At 33.1% G+C, this 21,236-nt stretch overlaps 1 protein-coding gene across 12 annotated transcripts in view; it reads right to left on the bottom strand.

Moving 5' to 3' along the window:
- Positions 1-21,236, bottom strand: part of LOC117607475 (uncharacterized) — a 149,974-nt gene that overhangs the window by 98,800 nt on the left and 29,938 nt on the right. For 9 of the 12 annotated variants that reach the window (XM_076692272.1, XM_034331203.2, XM_034331205.2 and 6 more), the window contains one exon: positions 20,412-21,107. The exons of 2 other annotated variants lie outside the window; for them this stretch is intronic. In XM_076692272.1, the coding sequence (XP_076548387.1) occupies positions 20,412-20,452 (41 nt within the window). In that variant the 5' untranslated portion in view covers positions 20,453-21,107. The remainder of the gene's footprint in view (positions 1-20,411; positions 21,108-21,236) is intronic. One more of the 12 variants, XM_034331202.2, reaches the window with a different exon arrangement.

Raw genomic sequence — 21,236 nt, 5'->3', positions numbered from 1 at the left:
ACAATTCTGTTGTAAAAAAAAATTTGTAGACTTTCTAAACCCATGTAGAAATGTACTCTAGTGAGATAGGTCAATTTTTTAAAAATTATTCTATTTTTAAAATTGTGCCAATATTTCTTGAACCTATTTGAAATGTGTAAGTATAACTTTTTTTATTAAAGTAAAAAAAAGACTTACATAGGTCCATTTTTAAAAACTGATATCTAGCATGAAACAATCTTACATGTCACTCTTTTTTGTTTTTTGTTTTTTTTTTTTCTCTTCTTTGTAGACGCCTGTATACGTACATGTCACAATGCATACACCAGATTACGTAACATTTCTTATTGTTCTTCTCTTGAACGGGACTAGCGCGTTTTCCGTGCACAGGTTGTTCGAGTGGGTGCATTGTCCTTTTCTTACGAGTCCCTCGTGCTCACGAGATAAGGGAATCGCGAAGAAATAACGAATATCATTTTCATATTAATGAGCATTGTGATTCATAATACAGGTTATCGCCTACGGCATCTACGTTATCGCGGTAACAGCATGCGTACCTCTGTTCACGCCTCTTCGTTTATCATTGCACAGCGTCAGTTACTAATCTCGTTGTTTACGAAATCTGCCCCGTGTTCGTACAATGCAATCTTTATCTTTTTTTCTTTTGGAAATAATAACTCACCACACGCCCTCTTCGAAGGAGACGCGATCAGAATATTACGATATTTTATTGTTGCGCTATAGGACCGATCAAAAGTATTGGACATTTGTAATTATTGATAGGGGAAATATTTTCTTTATTTCTTTCTCGTTACTTCCAAGAATTTGAATTTATAAACTTTTGATGCGGTGGTCAATTTGAAAACATTGATGTAATTTTTTGGAAATTAATTCTTCACATTTTTGAATATTTTATTTCTAAGCTAGTCAAATTCGATCGCACAAAAATATAGCAAATCTGACCTAAATATGAGAAAATTATTAATTTCTAATTTATGGAATTTATGAAATTTTAATAAATAATTCTATGGCAGAAAATGAGAACTCCGCGTGTCGTATTTCCTTTCCCAGTTATTATTCAGATATTATGTGTAGTTTCACAGAAACCATTCAACGGAAGCCGAGTTAGCCAGAGACCGGAAGGAAAACAAATAGCGACAACGTTTCATCGATGCGGACGTTTCGAGTTCTCTCCCTCCGTAGATTCGATGCAGGAAAAAGACTAGAATAATGGAGAAAATAGAAAGGAAAAAAGTGGAACGACGCTCGAGATACGTGAAAACAAAAGGGTGGCTGGAAGGGGTAGCGGTCCCCTTCCAACGAGTGTCGTCGTTTTGACAGGCCTTGACGAATTTTGACAACAGCCACCGTACCGGTGTTCGAATTCGAAAAGCTTCACCGATGGAATCTGAAGGAGAAAAAGAGGGAGGCACATACCATGACGAACTGACAATTGAAATAATAATGTTTCGTATACTCGATCATTTTCCCTTCAACGTTGAATCCTTACACGGGGTGTTTCAAAAATGGATCATACAGTCCAAAGGTTATTGATTTTACGTGAAAAGATATAAGGCAGGTGTGCACAATTTGGTTGTATAATTTTTAAAAATGTATATTTGATGGAATTATTAAATGAATTATATAGTTTGAATTATTATCTAACGTCTAATATAAATTAATATTTAAGAAAATAATGATATAAGTTTGAATAATAATTGCTAAATTAATACCAAAATACCAAATTGCTTAATTAATAACCCAAAACTTAACAAAAATTAGAAAGTTGATTATTAACAAAATTGAAAACAATGAGCTGTGCAAATCACCATTATATTACTTAAAATACTTTTTTTGAATCTTATAATTATTTGCTTTCTTTGATAAATGTTGTCACGAATTTAGTTTGTCGATCAAATAAAGCAATTATAATTTCATAGGTAGATTCGTTTCCAAGAGAAATGGTTTTGAAAAGCTGCCAGCTGAGTATGAGACAATTACAATACATCTTCAACAATTTCTAGGGTAAAAGATGAAATTATGTAGAAATATTACACATAGGAACTCTATTTACCTAAATCCTATTTATCCAAGCAGAATTTCAGTGAATACCTGATTAACTAAAATCACTGCTGAACTATTGTGAAACTTTATTCCAGCTATATGAGCCTTCGTGTACAATGTAGAACTAAATAATGAAATTTCGTGCTCGAATCGGTTTATCCGAAAACGAGCTTCCATTATTCGAACAAGAAATTATTTATATGTAGAAAAGAGGATCAGTGAGTTCCTATTGTACGAATGTCCTCATTATCTCACCCTTATTGCGTGCAGTATGTTCATATAAATTGAAGTTTTAATGTATTAAACATTAAAATATAAATGAGACTGACTAAATATTCCATTTCCTAGAAATTTTAATTTCTATTTTTCACATTTTTAAAATTATGTAACCCTTTTATGGAACAGTACTAAAAAATCTAATAAACTTAAAGTACCAGCAAAAATAATTTTACTTTACAATATAAATTAATTTCCTTAATCTTTGAACAGCAGAGTCTGAAAATTAAATAAAAATTGTGGCTCTCTCCATGGTCCGTTGTCCGAGTGTTAAGATTCCATAATTCCCGAAGGATGATTGTCCCAATTATAAATTACCCTCTCAATTCCCAACCCCCTGAATAATTTCCTCCCAGGTACAAAAGAAGATCAGAAAATTACAAGATTCACAGATTCCATGAAATCTGCTAATATTTGTACGTCGATAGACGGGTCTCTAAATGGGCGCATTTTCGTGCGGTATAAATGACACACGCGGTGCGCATCCGAAAAAGGGAAGCCGGAACGATTGGGACGCGTGCTTTGAAAATAGGGTCAGACCAGGGGGGAAGACCGGCTGAAGGAAGACGAAGGGTGCCCCATAGAAACCTGCTACGACCAACGTATGTACCTAATTCTGGCCTTTCATCCGATCTACACGCGCGTGCTACGTACCGTACAAGTAACAAGAGCAAGGCTGATCGTCAAAGTGATGCGCGTGCGACAGATAGACAGAGAAACGTATCGCGTTATTAATGACGACGAAGCGAAAAAAAAAAATTTTTTCAAATCCATCTCTCCGCGTTCGCGCCCCATGCTGTGTGTCAGAGTTCATTTTTTCGTGAAATTACCGACACGCTAGGCATTTTCGAAGCAGGGCGTTCCTTTGCCAACTCGAATCGCAGCAATTTATTTTCCTATTCCGATTCGAGAATAGTCACGCGAATTTTCAACCTAACGATGCTTCAATCAATGCTACGATTGTGATAAATGGTGATTTATTTCGTTCGTCATTAGGAGAATGGCAGTTACTATGGATGTGACAAAGTGTTCGTATGGTGATTCATTTTAATGTTAGATTGAGTGTATTATAAAAAAATCAGAATGGACACGAAATATAAATTAAGTGTAGTAAGAATAATGCGATATGATAATAATGATAATCATAATAAAAAGAAATAGAAAGTATTGAAATTATAAAATACTGCTACGAAACTTGTTTAATTTAATGAGAAAGGCTTAATGAAATATCTCGATTATTATTTGCAATATTTTTAATTTCAGCTCTAAATGTTTTTGTGATAATATATCAGCATGAAGCAATAAATTAATTAATATGTTGACTTCTATGGGGGTCATCGATTATTGGTATCATAAATTTAATATATTTATACAATTGAAACAATAAATAATAATTATGAATGTCGTTAATATTATATTAATAAATAATGTGCAGTGTGACATTGAGAAGTTAATTAATTATACCTTTTAATAAACGATAATGTGCTGTTGATGCAATAAAATATGTTTAATTGATGCGTTAAATTAAATTAAATTTAGATAAAAGGATTCTCTCGGAATCGAATATACACTGTGTTATAAGTAAACCTTATTAATTAAAACCATAATTAATGAGTAGCACAGGGTCAACCGGAGTTGAACACTGCGACACTATCATTCCAATCACACTTCACGATCAGACATTTCGCTTGCCCTCCATCCGGCATGCGATTTCCGGTCTACGGCAAATTAAATCTGTGCTAGACTGCGCATCAAGATCTTCGGACACCTTAAAACGATTTTTAAGGCGGAAACGGAAAAGGAAACAATTTCGTGTATTAGATGTCAGGTACTTTAGGTACAATTTATCTATCACAGTTGCGACATATCATTTTCTTCAATCTAACTTAAAAAATTATTTCTAATTTTCTATAAGGCTTTTCTAAATGCCTAATTAGACATTTTATTTGCATTTCTAAATTAAAAAATTATATTATATTTAAGAACATTGATAAATATACTGCAGATCTTTATAAAAGGGTCAAATTTGTCTCTAATTGTAAATTATGGTAGTTAAAGTTTGAGTACCTTTTTTATACCATTGTCCGAAGTTTCGAAAAACACAGAAAAATATCAGAAAAGGCAATTCAACTGTCTAAAACAATAATAATGTTTGATTCTATAATGGTAATGTAAGATAGAATAAGACGTGATTAGAAGAACCATACGAACAGCACATTATTTTACGCCTTCGCTCACAGCCGCGGATAAAACGAATGAGTATACTTGATCCAGGATGGAAATCCTTCTTCCTGTCGGCGAATCGTAAATCGACCTAACGTCCGTTTTCACTGAGACAGTGACTAACGAGGTGTAAAGACACTTGGCGGAGGCTCGAGAAAGTGGGATATGATGGAAAGGAACGTGAATCAGGATTGTAGAATAACGTTGACGTCAACCACTTTTGTCCTGTACTAATTGTAAGGCACAAAGTAGTAATTACAATTCACGATTAACACTAGAACTACCGACGTTTGATCTACACTTATTTTTAAGTTAAAAATAATATAAAAAATGAAACATAATCTAATATATCTATCTTTTATCTCGACAATAGCCAACATAAATTTTAACAAAAAACCTTGATAAAATTTGTAATTTAAAATAAAGAACTTGAAACCAGTCATTTTGATTCGTTTGGTAGTTTTAGTGTTAATTAGAAATAACATTTATTCTTTTCATGGAATACTCTTTATGTCAAGCATTTAATAACGTGAACGAAAAAACGCGGGTATAAATTATATTCTAAAAGGATTTTTTACCTAAAATAGAGAAATACTTTTTTAATATGCAACAAGCTAATACGCCGCGCAGAAACACCTGTTGCACGGGCACTGACGGTAAATCAATCAGTTTGACAGTAACCTAGCTCGCGGAAAAGCTGTAAAAGCTTTGGTCACACCTTAGATTTTCATCCGATTGATCTCATTTCGCGTATTGATCTCGTTACGCACAACAATTGTCACTGTCATGCGATATCGCGTGCGACACCTTATCGTCTGATCTCGCGTCTTTTGTACCGGTTTATAGCAGGCAAATCGCTTTCACTTCTAAACTAGAGGGTGATTTTTCTTCTGTACGATAGAAATGTGGATTACGAGCTTAATAACACTTGATAATTAAGAATCATTATATTTTCCTAAATCACTGTTAATAAATAATATCGTGAAAAATAAGAGCTTAAAAATTTCTCATTTCTCTGTAACATCATTTTCTCTTGAGAAGCCTAATATTAGGTGAATATTACATTTATTTCTTTTGCATTTCAGTATCTTTGCTCAATTTTTAATTCAGTGAAATATGTTTGAAATCAGAACATATCTCTTTTTATATGAATTTAATTTTGCTTGTACTTTGACAGATAATACATATAGGTAAATAATTTACATTAATGATTATATTATATTTCATTAGCTGCTATTCTATATGTGATAATTTTGTATATTATATAGTAACGATTTTACAACACGAAACTTGACAAATAGCTTTGTTAGAATCTTGATAGAGAACCAACAAACTTCCGAACATCAATAAACGTCTTGTTATGAAACTCTATTGAAATGGACAAGATAAAATATACTCTCATATGTTCAAGAATTCTTTTCTTTCACCTGCAATCAGTGCGTTGAATGTTTCGTTTGATTTGTTACGTTAGTTTCACCTTTCATACCCGGTGTGATTCTGTTGAATGTGTATTTTGTCGAATACACTGTATCAGTATCGCAATCTTCACTCACAAATCATACAAATCTCTTAAACACCATTCAATTCAATCACGAAAACATAAATGTAACTCTATTAATTTTCTTTGAAATAACACTCTATGTAATAAATTCTATTTTTATTTTTATTTAATATAATAATATTAAAGTAAATTTTTAGATCGATATGAATTGAATTTAAAAGAAAATCATTAATAAAGACAAAATTATTTTCATTCAATTTTTAAAAATAAAAAATTCCACACTTCCCTTTAAATTATATTAATTTTTATTTTTAATTATAATCAAGAGTGTAAGGTAAGATAGCAACAGCAAATAAGGAACACGAAATTCGGTTCAATGAATAAATTAACATTTGTACGGAATTGAAACCGGCTTTTGAAAAAGGAGAAACACTATGAAAGTGATCAATGACTCGTAAAAATGTCATGACGAAATCACAGGGACGAATTATCTAATTCTATCTAATCTGGTCTTTACTTTCAGTCACAACTGGTTTCACGACTTTCCCGGACACTGAATACGACTGTAACCGCGTCAAACTCGGTAATTATTGTGACACAGTTCAAGCGTATTCTCGTCTATGGCTTTTCCGCTTGCGATTGTGTGTTCACGCTCGAACACGGCTGCAAATTGCTACCTTTTACCTGCTGTGCCTGTGAAAAGGCACACGATGGAAATCTAGTACAGTACTGTTTCGTTTAACCGAGATTTTCATAATCAGAAATCAGTATCATAAATCAGAAAATTTTAATAACATAGTTGCTTTAAAAAGATTTTCAATAATATCTTTATTTTCCGACGATTTACTGTTGGTACGACCCCGTTAATAATCAATTTCTTAAATCATTCATATTTTTATTATTATTTTCCTTTCAGAAGAAGTAGCATTTAGGAAACCGGTTGCTTAAATCATACCAATTAATTTATTTCCTTGGGAAAAGGTTAATTATGTAACAGTAGGTGGCTTAAATATCAAACCACTTACTTCAATATTACTTTATAAACAAGTTAGTGCTAAACAGGAACGATACAATTAAAGTAACTTTCTAAAATCTGGACCATTTTTTGTTCAAACGAAAAAGTTATCAATTTCATCAACCCCTTTATAACTGCAGGAAACTATTTTTTAAAAATTCCAGAAAATCTCCCTCAACTAACATAATTATCTATATTCAATAACAACTAACAATTTATCTATCCAGTTTCAAAGGAGTGAAGCTAAAGGGATGAATCATCCCCCGAGCAGCGAAATGATCAAAGTGGTAACCTAACCGTCCTGTACAAGAGGAGGCTTTCGCAAAGGTGTTTCCCCTGGTGTACGAAACTGGTTACCGGATGTAGTACGCCCCCTTCTTCGTAGCAACTTCCTTTGAAACGTGCACGAATCGCGCGAACAAAGAGTGGCAGGTACTGCAGGTAGAAGACCAGCTTATTCCCGGTTTCCTCGCTTGTCTACGATCCGGTATATAGATGTGTATTAGATTAAAGCGAGTAGCCGACGTATACAGACATTGGTGTACGTACGTACACCACTCGGTATGGCCCGTTTCAACGAGTGGCCTCTTTTCACAAGCATGTAAGACGAGAAGAGCGTAAAAATGAAGTGGGCGTGCATGAAAATATCGTTGGGGACCCGCTTTTGCGCGACAGGAGCATGCCTCCTCGTGCTCTTTAATATTCCAGAAGGAGGAGAACCTTTTATGGCCGGCTGAGTGACGGTTGAACAGATCTTGCGTCTCCTCGCGTCGTTACGAATACTATGTTCACGATTGCATGAGAAAAAATTTGCAACAAGGCTATTTAAGTGTGATAATATCGCCGGCGCGACGATGTTCAATCTTGTTCTCAGCGCGAAACTTCTTTCAGAGGGTGAACGGGGTTGGGGTGTTTCACGAGTTACGTACACGTGTAACCAATCGCAGATATTTGCATATTAACGTTTCAATAATTGGGTGATAATCTACCGAGGAAAGGGGATTTTTATAAGTTGATTGTTATCGTATCAATTGACGAATTTTCAAACATAGGTCTTACGTGATTTCGACACCCGATATGAACAATATTGTAATTTTTCTTACGCTTTATTGTAGCGCTTTTTTTCTGTCTAGGACATAATTTAGTGATATAAAATTACTACAAATTAACAGTTTTATCAACATTCCTAATAAATGTTATAATTAATTAAATTGGAGACCAGTAAAAGTAATAATAGGTTCCCTAAAAAATTTCTCGTTTGTGTCAATAGGTCACTTTTGATTTTCTTTTGTTTCAATAAACGCATATAAAACTCAGAAATCCACATTTCAACGCATTTTATTTAAAAAAATATATTGAGGTTAGTGGAGTTTGTCATCTGTTACAAAGGATTAAAAGTAGAAAATACAGAAACTCATTTTTATCAATAAATGCAGTTGGAGGAATTTTTTGGAAAATGAAAGTAGAGCAGTTTTTCTTTTACAAAAAGAAAAAGAATGTTTAATCAAATTTTAATAAAATACGAATACCTTCTTTTAATAAAAATTCCGAGATTTGATATAAAAAAATTTCCATCGTACATAAAATTAAAATTCTTTTCATTCTCAAGTAAAATGTCAGAGTTTTTAGAAGTATAGTAGATCTACTGAGACTTCTGAGAGAAATTGCTACAAGTGCTATTTGTGCTTTCAATTAAAACATCTTTCTGCAGGATGTAAAATTGAAACAATCATTACATTATGTGAAATATTAACGAAATAACTGGTTGCGTGAGCGAGCTTATAACGTGGCTCGATATAATTAAATCGATGCCGGATATAAATTACATCGAGATATAAAGTTTAATAACGTTTGCATTGATAATGGTATAACTTTATATCCCATGTTTCGAAACAAAATTTATTATTTAGTCCTTCGCTATTGATTAATATGGTCGATAAAGTGAAATGTTGTAGGAAATATAATTAAGCTATTAAATCGGATAGATTTGCAGAGTTTTAGTTCATTCAATTATAATTCTGTGGATATCTCCTGTTTTATTACATCCCAAACTAATTATAATAATAATTATAATTAAATTTCAATAACGATGATTATTTTTTTAACATATTTTTTAGTATTTTATTAATAAATCCATAAATATTTGATATTGTAAGCTATTCATTTTGTTTTTAATAGTTTAATAACCGTTCTTTTGACTTTCTTTATAGAATCGTAATTTTTTATTTTATATAGTTTTAAATAGACGCCGATGAAACTCTGTCTAGTATGTTATTTTCTAAAAAACAGCAGTGGTCTATGATCGACAAGTTTCCAACTTGCAATAATACCTCTGTAATCATCATACTCATGCAGTTATTACCTTTTTATCCGTACTACATAGTTGACGTTAAGTATTACCTTCTTTAATAATTATTGGCTCTTTGCGATCATGTGAGACAAAAATAATGATCAAGATTGCATTGCAAAATTTTTTTTGAAATACATGTACATTTCATACTTTCTCTAGTAAAGCAAACAGAAAATATCTATAAACGAATTTCATCAGAAATTTTTAAATCCAAATTCTAGGATTTCATAATTTCAGAATTCCAAAATTTCAGACATTTTATATATCAGAATTCTAAAATTCTAGATCCTGAAAATTCCAGATTTCCAAGATTCTAAAATTAAAAAATTTCTAAGGAATTTAGCTCATCCCTGGATTAATTCTATTATTGAATGTCTTTGTTATCATAGAAAAATATCAAATAACATACAGTAAATATTCTAAGATTTTTAATTATCAATCTACATAATTACATCGTGTATAGGGATCATGCTGAGAAAATTGCATCGATGTTATTAATAAGCAGAATATTAAGCGCATATAACCGTAGATTTTTACCCTGTCGCCGAGATGCATTTCCGTGCAGCTGGTATCACGGTTAATAAATTCTACGAAACACACGTCGAAGTTGTAAATAATCTACAAAGGTGTTGAGTTACGCGTTAATTTCATCGATGAATAACAAAAAAAAAAGAAGATTTCGTGCTGTGTGTTATTGCTAAGGGGAAGCTCACATTGGCTTACCTGTACGAAGCTGCTAAATCATTGGATCGTCGTGTACGATCGATTATAAATTGCTGTAATAGGCTGATAATTGCTCGCACGATAGATTTATTAAACGCTTAAGCAACTATAACTCAAACATTCATGAACCCGACTCATATTTTAAAGGAAAGTTTGCACACAAAAATCAGCTACCAGTTAATTTCTAGATAAAATTTCCTTCATTGTTAGATATACTTTAATAAATTTTATATTTTTAGCGAATTAAATTTTAATTATTTATACAGTGAAACATGTGTCTATCATTTTTAAAGAGAATTATTGGATTAGATGGCTAATACTAGACTGGATTATTCGAGAGTGGATAAAATAAATTATTCAATTATTCAAGACGATATTCATTGGAAAAATAGAGGATTTTTCAATTTCCTTTTTTCACGTCGAATGCACTTTAAATATAAATGATACAGGTATGTATTTCTATAATAGCTACTCTTTGACATTTTCCTATTAACACTTTGACATTTTTTATTTCTATTAGTTCACTAATAGAATTAAATTTGAAAATCTCAGTCGATATCGATTTCAAAATGACTACTACTTTTATGTTATTGTTAAGCCGATATTTATTTTCAAATACCAGTTCATGCTCCATAATGATTCTCGATACTGACCGCCACTAGATATTTGTTAGGAAAAAAAAGTTTCAAGTGAGTTGGCAAAGTTCGTACGTGAATCGCAATCTATCCCTCATCATACGAGATTGCGTATTTGAGAAGCGTTCGAAGAGCTTATTAAAAAGTATAACATCGAAGGTATAGGGGTAGGGTGAAGAATAACCCTTCCATCTTTTTGAAATCAATTAAAATGAAGATAAATAGATATGAAAAATCAAAAGGTATAAAAACAAAGCATAAAAATCTGAATTTTAATGCAGACGATTGACTGAACATGCAAAATGACATTTTGAAAAATGTTGCTGAGATGAAATTTAAATTAACCTTAAAGAATCTGAAATTAAATTTAAAATTTGAAATCTCCTTGAATCAGTAAAACCCCAATTTCGTCATTTTATAAGAATATGACAATAAGTAAAAAAATAATCAATTTACAAAATTGCAATTATCAAACTGCGATTGCTATCCGTATAATAGTCCATTATTAAACTTCTCGCATCAAAGTTGCAGTACATTTATCTGGCAATTAGATTAATCATTGCTCTTATCCGGTTGCTGAATCAGACAGAGAAGATAGGTGTACGTATAATTTTTGTTTATAATGTATGTACCTACATTATACGAGGAACACTGTAAAATGATACCAGAAGAGCTGTCAAACGAGCGCTTCATTATGCAAATATATTGTATTTAGTGTATTCTTTTGATGAAAAACTGATAGATGCAACTTTTGAAGATTGATTGACCTGAGCCGTGTATCGCATACAATTTTTCTGCCTCTCGAACAAGATACTTTTATCCTTCTTTTTAAGAAACGTCAAGCAGAGGAAGAGACATGTACGTGATTAAGGAAGTAATGGTTAGAAGGATGTTGCATCTTCTTTACATTGTAACGCGCGCGGTTGCATATAAACTGGAATTATCGCCAAGTATAAAAGTTAATATTATACGGCCGAAGGGTAGAAATTTATTTCGTGTTCGAAACGATCGTTGAAATTGCCTCGTAAAACGCTTCAAATTTCTACATAATGATACACAGTTACAAAATGTTCAAAATTTATGATAACCCCATATTAAGCGATTTTCGTGTGAAAAAAGAAAGAAACGCGCTCCTGTATCCATTGGTTATTAACTTCATGAGTTATTGCACCTGCGAATACGTGTAAAAAATGATCTTAAATACTTTTTACATGACACATATTTCTTTGTAAGCAGTTATTTTAATGTAATACTACTCCTTTTTGATTTATTTTTGAATATCAATGTAATTTAACTCGACTTTTTATTTTTTTTTTAAATAATCATCATTTTTTTCATTTCATTGATTATTTAGTTAATTAGAATAATTATATACTATGAATATTATTATATTAAAAGAATAATTATAAATATTAAGACTTGTGAATATTAAAAATTAAAATTAAATTAACTTATTACTTTTTCGTAACCACTGAAGCCACTCGAAATAAAGAACTTTTTAAAAGAAAAGCCACAAAAGAGGCGCAGACTGAAATATGTACTCAAAATGAAACACTCCAGCAACTACGTTCCTAAATTAAAAACACTGAATTTCCTCTTTTCAAGCAAGGAACGCAAAGGCAATGAATTAAAGAAAGAACATCGCAAGAACCGGAACGATACATTTGAAATTTCCTCCGAGCAGAGTATATGCTTCTCTACCGTTGAATTTCTTCAGCAAGGACAGGCATAATTAATCAAGAAATTACACGCCAATTAACGTTCCATTGAAATACATGGAAAAATGAAAAAGGAGGCCATATGTGACCTTGATGAAACAAAAGTTCGGGTAGCTACATTTCGAGTGTCATTAATATTGACAGATTCATCGGTTCAATTAAAATCGAATTGTACCGATGCACTTTAGACAATTACGCGTTCGTTCGTCATAACGAGCAGAGCTGATGGAAATGGTAATACGAATAGATTGTCTCATTATCCATCGATCCTACATATTTCGATAAAAACAAAACTGGTTTGCGAATTATCCAAGTTTAATCGATCAAGGAAAAAGCTTTTAGCGATGGAAATTATCCAGATACTGATTATTTAATTTAATCAAGGAAGTTTCTTCAGATATACAAATATTTCATTATTTGGGTGTTCCACCCAGGGGCGGATTGACACTCACATTTTTACAGTGAAATTAGTGACATGACGGATTCTAATTTTAATTATTAGATGTACAAATTAATTCAGTACCTCTAGCATCACGGTAAGTTCACTAAAAAAATTAAGAGAGTGCCTTTCATTAATGATTAGTCGCCTCTGAATAGCGTATACATATATGTTCATAGCGAAAGGGTTAAAGCAACGCATCGACATCAAAGCTTCATGCGTTCACATGCCCATCAGCTTTGAAACTTTCTGTACACCTACGTACAGAGAAACGTAGGTAGTATCTAAAGTACTTATACGAACCGGACAACCTTGCCCGCGAAGTGTCATTTCCACAAATACCACCGTGCCCGTATGCTTACCAGGCTACGGATTGGTGCACAAAATAAAAGCAGGAAGGAACAAGCATCCAGGATTCGCATGATATTTTACATGAATTCATACGCTATCAGCCATTGGGATAACCAATCCAGAGGTTCTGGATAATTTTCTTTTCAGTCTTTGCCACTACGCTGTAGGATTTCTACAGAGTGTTCAGTAATTTGGAGGTCCAGTAAAAATAATAAGAAAAGATTCATATAAACATACATTACTCCTTGAAAGTATTTGTTCTGATCCTTCTCTCGAAAATTTGAAATCCAAATTTTTAATAGAATTTAGGAGACTCCAAACTTATCTCGTTAATTTATTCTAATTAATTTTATCTGGGAATGGATGACACTTATTACTACCCCTACGTACCAAAGAGACCTTGAAAGTTTTTCTTTCTTTGAAGAAAGTCTTATCATTCTATCCTTTTAATTTAAATAGCAAATTCGCGATAAAATCAGGCTTTCCCAGGAAAAATGATGATGTCCTGGGTTCTCGACCTTCCCCGTAGGCATCGCCGAGGAAAATGGCAATGTAGAAGAGGAGGCCACATATGTACAACAAGTACTTGCACATAAATGTTTACGTGGGAAAATTTGAATTGTGGTTTCTAAGACTCTAGTATGGCATGCATGGGTAGAATTTCATAAAAACCAGTGAACTAATAATATTAGGTACCTTGTCAAATCACAAAAGATCTTAGTAATTTAAATTATTAGTTAAATGAAAAAAAAAAACATTGGAACAGCCCCGTTCACAACAATTTTAATATATGTTCTATATAGCAGCAGAAAATAGAAATAATTCCTTTGCGATTAAAAAACGATCCGTTTGACAAATCAAAGCGAATATGCTATTTTGTAGAAAGCTAATCACGAAGCTGAGAAGCATTGATCTCGTAACAATTAAAAGACAATGACGAATTGAAATGTACAGCAGACAGTATCATTCAATTCTATTCGTTATGATAAAACTGACAAGCTTTTAATCTAGAACGAAAGCTATTAGTTGTTAACACGTAAAGTATTAGAGATAACAGATATGGTTTTGTTTTAATAGCGAGACTATGTTCTCGATGCGTAGGTTGATCTCTTACTATATTCGTCGTTGTACATGTCGAATGAGTCACTTTTCAAATATAATTAACGTGTGTCCGTGATTATTAATTCATTCGTTACATATTCAGTCTGTCAGTCATTACGTATTACATAAAAGTATCCTCTCAATTAATCACTGTGCATACGATTGCACAAGGTGTTGAAGATTTAGTACTTATAAATGGTATCATGGACAAAATGCAATACTTGAATGTTACTCATAATCATTTGTTAGCAAGTGCTATTCGGTGTAGAAATAAATTCTTTCCGATTCCCTTTATACAATCAATATAATCATATAAATATTAGTTTTGAAAATTATTTTTGTTTGAATTCAAAATTGATCAAATTTTGATTATAATCATACAAATGATTTGCATTGTCTATAATTATAAATTTGGTGCCGACGATTTAATTATAAGAAGGGTAATTTCAATAATTATCGTAATATGCACTTAATTTTCATTGGTCCAATTAAATATTCATTATATGAAATTTCAATAATTGTTTATTTAATTAATGTTCATAAATGAGTGGATAGTTTTAATAAAGATTACCACCATTCATTATTTGGGTCCTTTTCAGGCTTATTAACTTTTTATTACTGTATCAACACAGTGTCAGAACAGATGATACACAAGATTCGACGTAATAAGACAGTTTCAGTAATAAGCCGAGTCTGCTAACCGTATTAGGCTCCGAAGCATGCTAAATTGCTTTCTCCAGGAATCACGAATACAAATTCCGCGGTCTCGTATTCCATTTTCCAACTTCCTACAGGATGCCCTGGCGTCTGCCGCATATCCGTGATGACACAAGACCACTGGGACGTGCGAGCCTTAGCTTGTAAAACTCAAATACCCACAAAACTGTACTTTAACAGCGTGTAACTATTTTTATTTCTTATTTCCATAGAAAATACCACACAACAAAGTGCTCGGCGAAGTGTAAAATTTTCACGAGCTTCCAGTTTGTAACTTTTAACGTTGGTTACACGTTAACTACTTACACTAATTGTTGCTGGAAGTTCAATTTAATCAAATCATTAAAAAGTGAAGAATGAAAATCCTGAATGCCACTTAAAATTGCAGCAAAAATTTGAATTAATAAATTGAAGAGTTAGGTTTAAAAAATTAACCCTCAGGTAGTGGATTATTCAAGACTCAGTCTTCAATCTATTTTATATTAAATTGAGACTGTAAAATCGATTATTATACAATAATTTAAAAGGAAACTACATCTATAAAGGAATAATCAATTATGCAAAAGAAATATTTTGAAATTATTTGAAATTTGAATCATTTTACAGAATTTTTTCTAAGCTTCCATAAATTTGAAAATTAACGAGTTCTTTTCTGAAACAATGAAACTCTTTTCTGAAACATTGCAATGCTTGCTGATATAATTTATAATAATTTATAATCAAAAATTTTTATTGTATGTTTTGTATGTTAATGAGTATCTATATATGCTTTTATATTGAATTCACGTATTATTTATGTCATTAGAAACAAGAAGTCCTTCAACTTCATACTATTCTATTATACGTAGGTGAAAGTTCGGAATACATATTATGAACTGTACATTGTCTTCCTACAATCATAAGAATAACTGAGATCGTTAAGACAAAAGAGCGGACGTAGCGTTTAGGAACACTTTCTGAACATAATTTTCATCAAAGAAACTAGCCTATTATTCGAATGCACTCACGACCACTTATGCACTATACATATATACGGTGCATTTAGAAGGAAGACTAAGCATGTCGAAAGAAATTTTGCATAATTTATTTTCGAGAAGAAAATTGAGGAAGCATTATCAAAATTAGATTACTTTCTCTCACAAGAATAATTAATAATATACTTCCAGAAATGAGGAAAATGTAATATAAAGATCAAAAATATGAAATATCAATAAATAGAAATATTAGATTGTTGCACATTCACATTATTAAAAAATTACGACAACCGTTTTTAGAAATCAATCTATATTTTATTCTATTATTGCAAGAAACGGATATTGAATTTATTTACCAAGAATTGTTCGAATTCAACTGATTCTGACAATGAGACGACTTTATCATCGACAGATGAAAGCAACACGGAATGAGAACGAGTGAAAGAACAGATATCCCGGTTGCTTGCACACGTGCTGATAAATAATAAATCAGCATCTCGATGTAAAAGAAAACGAATTAGCATAATTTTCATTCCTACCTGCAAGATAAATTTTTATGAATTTTATTCTCGTACACTTGCCGGAAGCCTATTAATAGGCTTATCAGTTAATGACTTATAATCAATTAATAAACCTTTGATTATTATTAATTCATCTATAATTCAATTGATATACTAAAACTTGGGTGTACTATAAATGTTAAAAAATTAATTGCAAAGAAGAGTTATACATTTTAATCATTAACTGCTATTAAATTATAAAGCGATGCATTTTGTAAAATTTTGACCATTTTATAATTTTCACTATCTCCAGAAAGATTTGATAGAAAGTAAAAATAGAAATTTTGTTATAAGATTTCTATTTTCATTAAAGTAGGAAAATATTTGATTTTAATACAAACAAACGAATGTGGAATAGTTGTCTGGCAAATGTTTACTATTCTTGTCACTCTATCTTTGCACCTGGGCAAATATTTATTTTGTAAACACTTGTATGTTCTTTTGGTGTGTATTAATTATTGATTATTCCACCCCATTTTAATTAATACTCCATAGGTGTACATTTACTTAATTGAAAATTTATTTCCAAAAGATCTCAGTAACTCGAATTATTAAAATAGTGGTATTCTATCACTACTGATCGGTAGATACACTTTATATTCATAAAAAGGGTAATTAATTTATACACCTAATAATTTCATCACTGAAATGCAAACATAGAAATCGACACTTTCCAAGAATAATTTAATTTCCCTAATTGCTTCAATTACTTTTGCCTCTCGCTTTGTACAACATAGTACAGTTTAAAATGAAGAAGAAAAAAAAGAATTCTTCGCTGGAACCGAGTGCTCTCGTTCTTTCTGTGCAGAAAAGTTTCACCAAGTGAAACCTTGTGACGCCTCTCTGCCTTCCTGTCCGAGCATCGGCGACCTCGTTAGATCAATTTGCTAACGTTTTGCACCCACGAACCGGCCGTTATTCCATCGCGGATAAATTGACGGCGTGAATCGCGTTGAATAAACAGGAAATTAGAAACGTAATTCCCGTCCCGCGGCTTCACGCGTCGACCGTTCCATTGGGTTCCATTGAAAAATTACGCCTCCAAATTAGCTCAATAAAAAGGGCCAACTATTGATTTCAAAATCTCTACGGAGAACTCGCTATTTAACACTTCAATTGATACACCAATATTTTATTTTCACTAAATTTCGTCTAACTTCGTTTGTTTCGAATTTCTTTAACCCTTTAACTACGGTCGCCTCTATCGAAAATTCCTTTAAATAAAATAATTTTAAGTTTTATTAATCTGCCTAAGCGTTGTTTATGCAAAGTCAGGACAGATTATTAATTAAACAAATGATGTGCCAAAGAATAATGTATTTGCAATAGCGAACCTTTACACGCAGCAACGCGATGTTCCCAGGACGAAGCTCGATACGTGACTGAAGATCTGGTGACGTAAAGTCTGCTGACTGTTGATGTAAACAGAGAAAGGAACAGGACGATACGCATGTGTGTATTCGTCTATAACGATTCTAATTTTGCTGTTACACGTATTTCCTATAGGGGTGCGCGGATACTTGAATTTTCCGGCACCCAAGCCTCGAATCGACTCGGGTCAACTCGGGTCGGGTAATAATCGCGTCGACTCGGGAGGGATCCCAAAAATTCGTCCAGCACATTTTATTCGAGTACCCGTAATTTCGGGATCCGAAGCGGACTCGAATTTTCGGGTACCCGCCTACCCCGAATCTCTTACAATTAAAAATTTTATAGCGCAAGTGTTTTTGTTTTTCTATTGTATACTTGCTTTTTTGATAAAAGTAAATTATACTTGGCATTGGAAGATTAATAGCGAAAGGGTTGAATAAATGTATTTATATGCTGCTTTGCAATTACATTATTTTCTCTAATTAATTTTTCTACAATTATTTATTTGAACGTCATAAATCATTTCTCAATAATTATGCAAGCGTAACCTCCAGTTTCTATTTTTTTTTTTTTTCTAAAAATCACAGCAAATTTCACCGGTTTCGAAAACAAAATTTATCTATACAAAAAATATACGCGATACACGGTTATTAACTCGGCGAGTATGATTTAAAAGCAGTTAACGAACACGTGAACGGTAATGAGGCAATTATGCGTTAAGTGGAGTATTGGTATCGTAAATTTTGTTAGATTTAAGGCTACCTGCAAGAAGAGACCGTTGATGAAACGGGGTCTCGGCTCGTTCTAATTCTGCCTTAAATTTTATCTACGTTAAGTGCGTTGGAGAGACGTCGTTATAACCCGAAGTGGAAAAAGAATATCGGTCTTGTTCTTCAGCGTGTTCATTAGTATTCCGGGCGATGCATTTCTAGTGGTCGACTGGGAGACAAGTAAAATGGGTCCCCCAATCATAATTTCATTCCGGATGCAAATACCTGGTCCGTTCTTAAAAGCACGTCACTCCGTGAAGAAAAAGGAAAAAAGAAAAACAGTAGCACTCCGGGAATCGAGGCGACAAAGTGTACAATCTTTTCTGCTCGTCTGCCTAATTGGCGGAAAGTTAAGCAAGTACCGAATACGAAATGCGAATCGCCACCGATTTTGCATAAATGGAACAATAGAAAGTAACGAGACATTTTGCAAGTGTGATTTTATCCCGTTACGAGGAAAGTTTGTTTCGAAAAATTATGCACTCTTTACGAGTTACATTGGTCCTATACTGGGGTACCGTTACGAAGTACCGAATATTAATTTATCCTTCGGAAAAAGCCGAGTTTATTACATGAAACTTAAAATCGGACTCTATTGTACAAAAAGGTAAATGGCTATTTGTCAGAAATGCTAAAATGCCTTAAATCAAAAATAGCCTTTCGTCGAGGAACTGTCATAAACTCCCTTTAGAAATTCTCGCGCATCTGTTTCGATGAATGGTTGGAACAGTCCTTGATATACTTAAGTATGTTAACCCTCAGAGGGCGGATCAGGGAGAGAGCCGCAAAACGGCAGGCCATGAACAGAGCCCTAATTTTATTTTCTAAATTTTACACTGACCCAGGCTCTGCTGTTCAAGGGCGAAAATTTGTTAAATTAAAGAATAATAAACATTATTAACTTTTAAGTAGAGCGTTGCGAGCCGGACCGACCTAACTTACCTTAGGTCAGTGGTCCGATAGGTTAGGTAGATTAAGTGTAGGTTTGGTAGAGTTAGATAGGTTAGGTCAGTTAAATTGGCCTCTGGCTAATAACAAACCTAACCCAATTCAGTCTGAATATCAATCATGTTGATTAACAGAAAATAATTGCTTGCACGTGCAAGCGAACGTAATTGCGTATGCTGACCGACCTAAAGTGAGGAATCTACGCTTCAACTTGCTATTTCGCGACTAGACTTGGAATGAGTTTCCTCGCTGGCTTGCGAACCTACACGAAGATAAAAATGCATATGCTAGTTGACGGTACCGTAAAGGAAACCTGAACAGTAACGTATCTATATTTCTTTCGCTAAGTGTTTCTTTCGAATTGTCTCAGATCCCATTAAATTTTAAACATTACACATTGTTGATATTTTATTTTTTATCCGTTGAATTCAATAGCTAGGGATTCAACAATCCCTAAATATTGAAATAATATTACTTATAAATCTAGAAATTAAAATAAACCTATTTTCAACATTACGCCTTGAAGAGTTCATAATTATAAATGCCACTTAAAATGTTAATTGTAATATCGGTCACTAGGGACCTCCGTAACATTCAATATACCAATAAAAACATTGCGATTAACACTGAAAGGGGTAAATGCAGTTATGCTAGAAATCATGAAACAATGATAACGTGCGGTATCGTAACACTCACCCAGTGTCCCCGATGTAATCCAGCATACGTATCTTCAGCATCTCCGCGGCTTTACTTGCACAGTCACATACGAAGAAACTCGAAAGACAATCGAACTTATTATCGTGCGAATCGCGAGATTCCCAAGTTGATGCGAAGAAAACAACAGAAGAAGAGGAAGGTGGCCGATATACCAGCGGTCTCTAATGCGACGAATCAAACGGTACCACGTCCTCGATGCCTCGAATCGAAAATGCGTCTACGTGACTCACGTTCGAAAGTGTGTATACACCTGGATGATACTTCAATTGCGTTATCGGTGACGTTTAACAGCGGCCAACGAATCGGACAGTCCGTAGCGGAGAATCCTTTGCGATTCGTCAGTTCGATTTTCATTCAGTTCCACGAAATTATTTATCGTTGCGGAACTTCTGCTGTGTATATTCAGCCTGTTTGTTGCGATTAATTTCGAATTTTGATTCCTGACGAATGGAAAGCGCGCACTCGCGATTTTTAATTATCCGGATGATGCAGCGTTTTTTTTTTTCTTTTTTTTTAAATGTACCGTACGAGTTTCATATTTTGCTAGTTCGAAGGAATCCTCTTGCTTAATTCTTGTTCGATTTTCGATTCCCCCGAGTGCTTAATCAGACTCCTGTTGGATGGCAGAAAAGAGGAAACCGAGTCAGCCTTACACTTCCGCCAACGCGTGATATCCTGTGACGTGAAACTTTGATAAATAACAGTCGAATGCAAGGTTCTTTCTTTCGTTTCAGTCTTACGATATTTAACACGGTCAGTGTTGTATGGAAATTTAAGGTTTACGATAAATATTGTAAAATTATT

Source organism: Osmia lignaria, chromosome 14 (assembly GCF_051020975.1).
Source record: "Osmia lignaria lignaria isolate PbOS001 chromosome 14, iyOsmLign1, whole genome shotgun sequence".
NCBI lineage: Eukaryota > Metazoa > Arthropoda > Insecta > Hymenoptera > Megachilidae > Osmia > Osmia lignaria.
The sequence above is the reverse complement of the archived record's forward strand: the minus strand, read 5'-3'. Positions and strand labels throughout refer to the sequence as shown.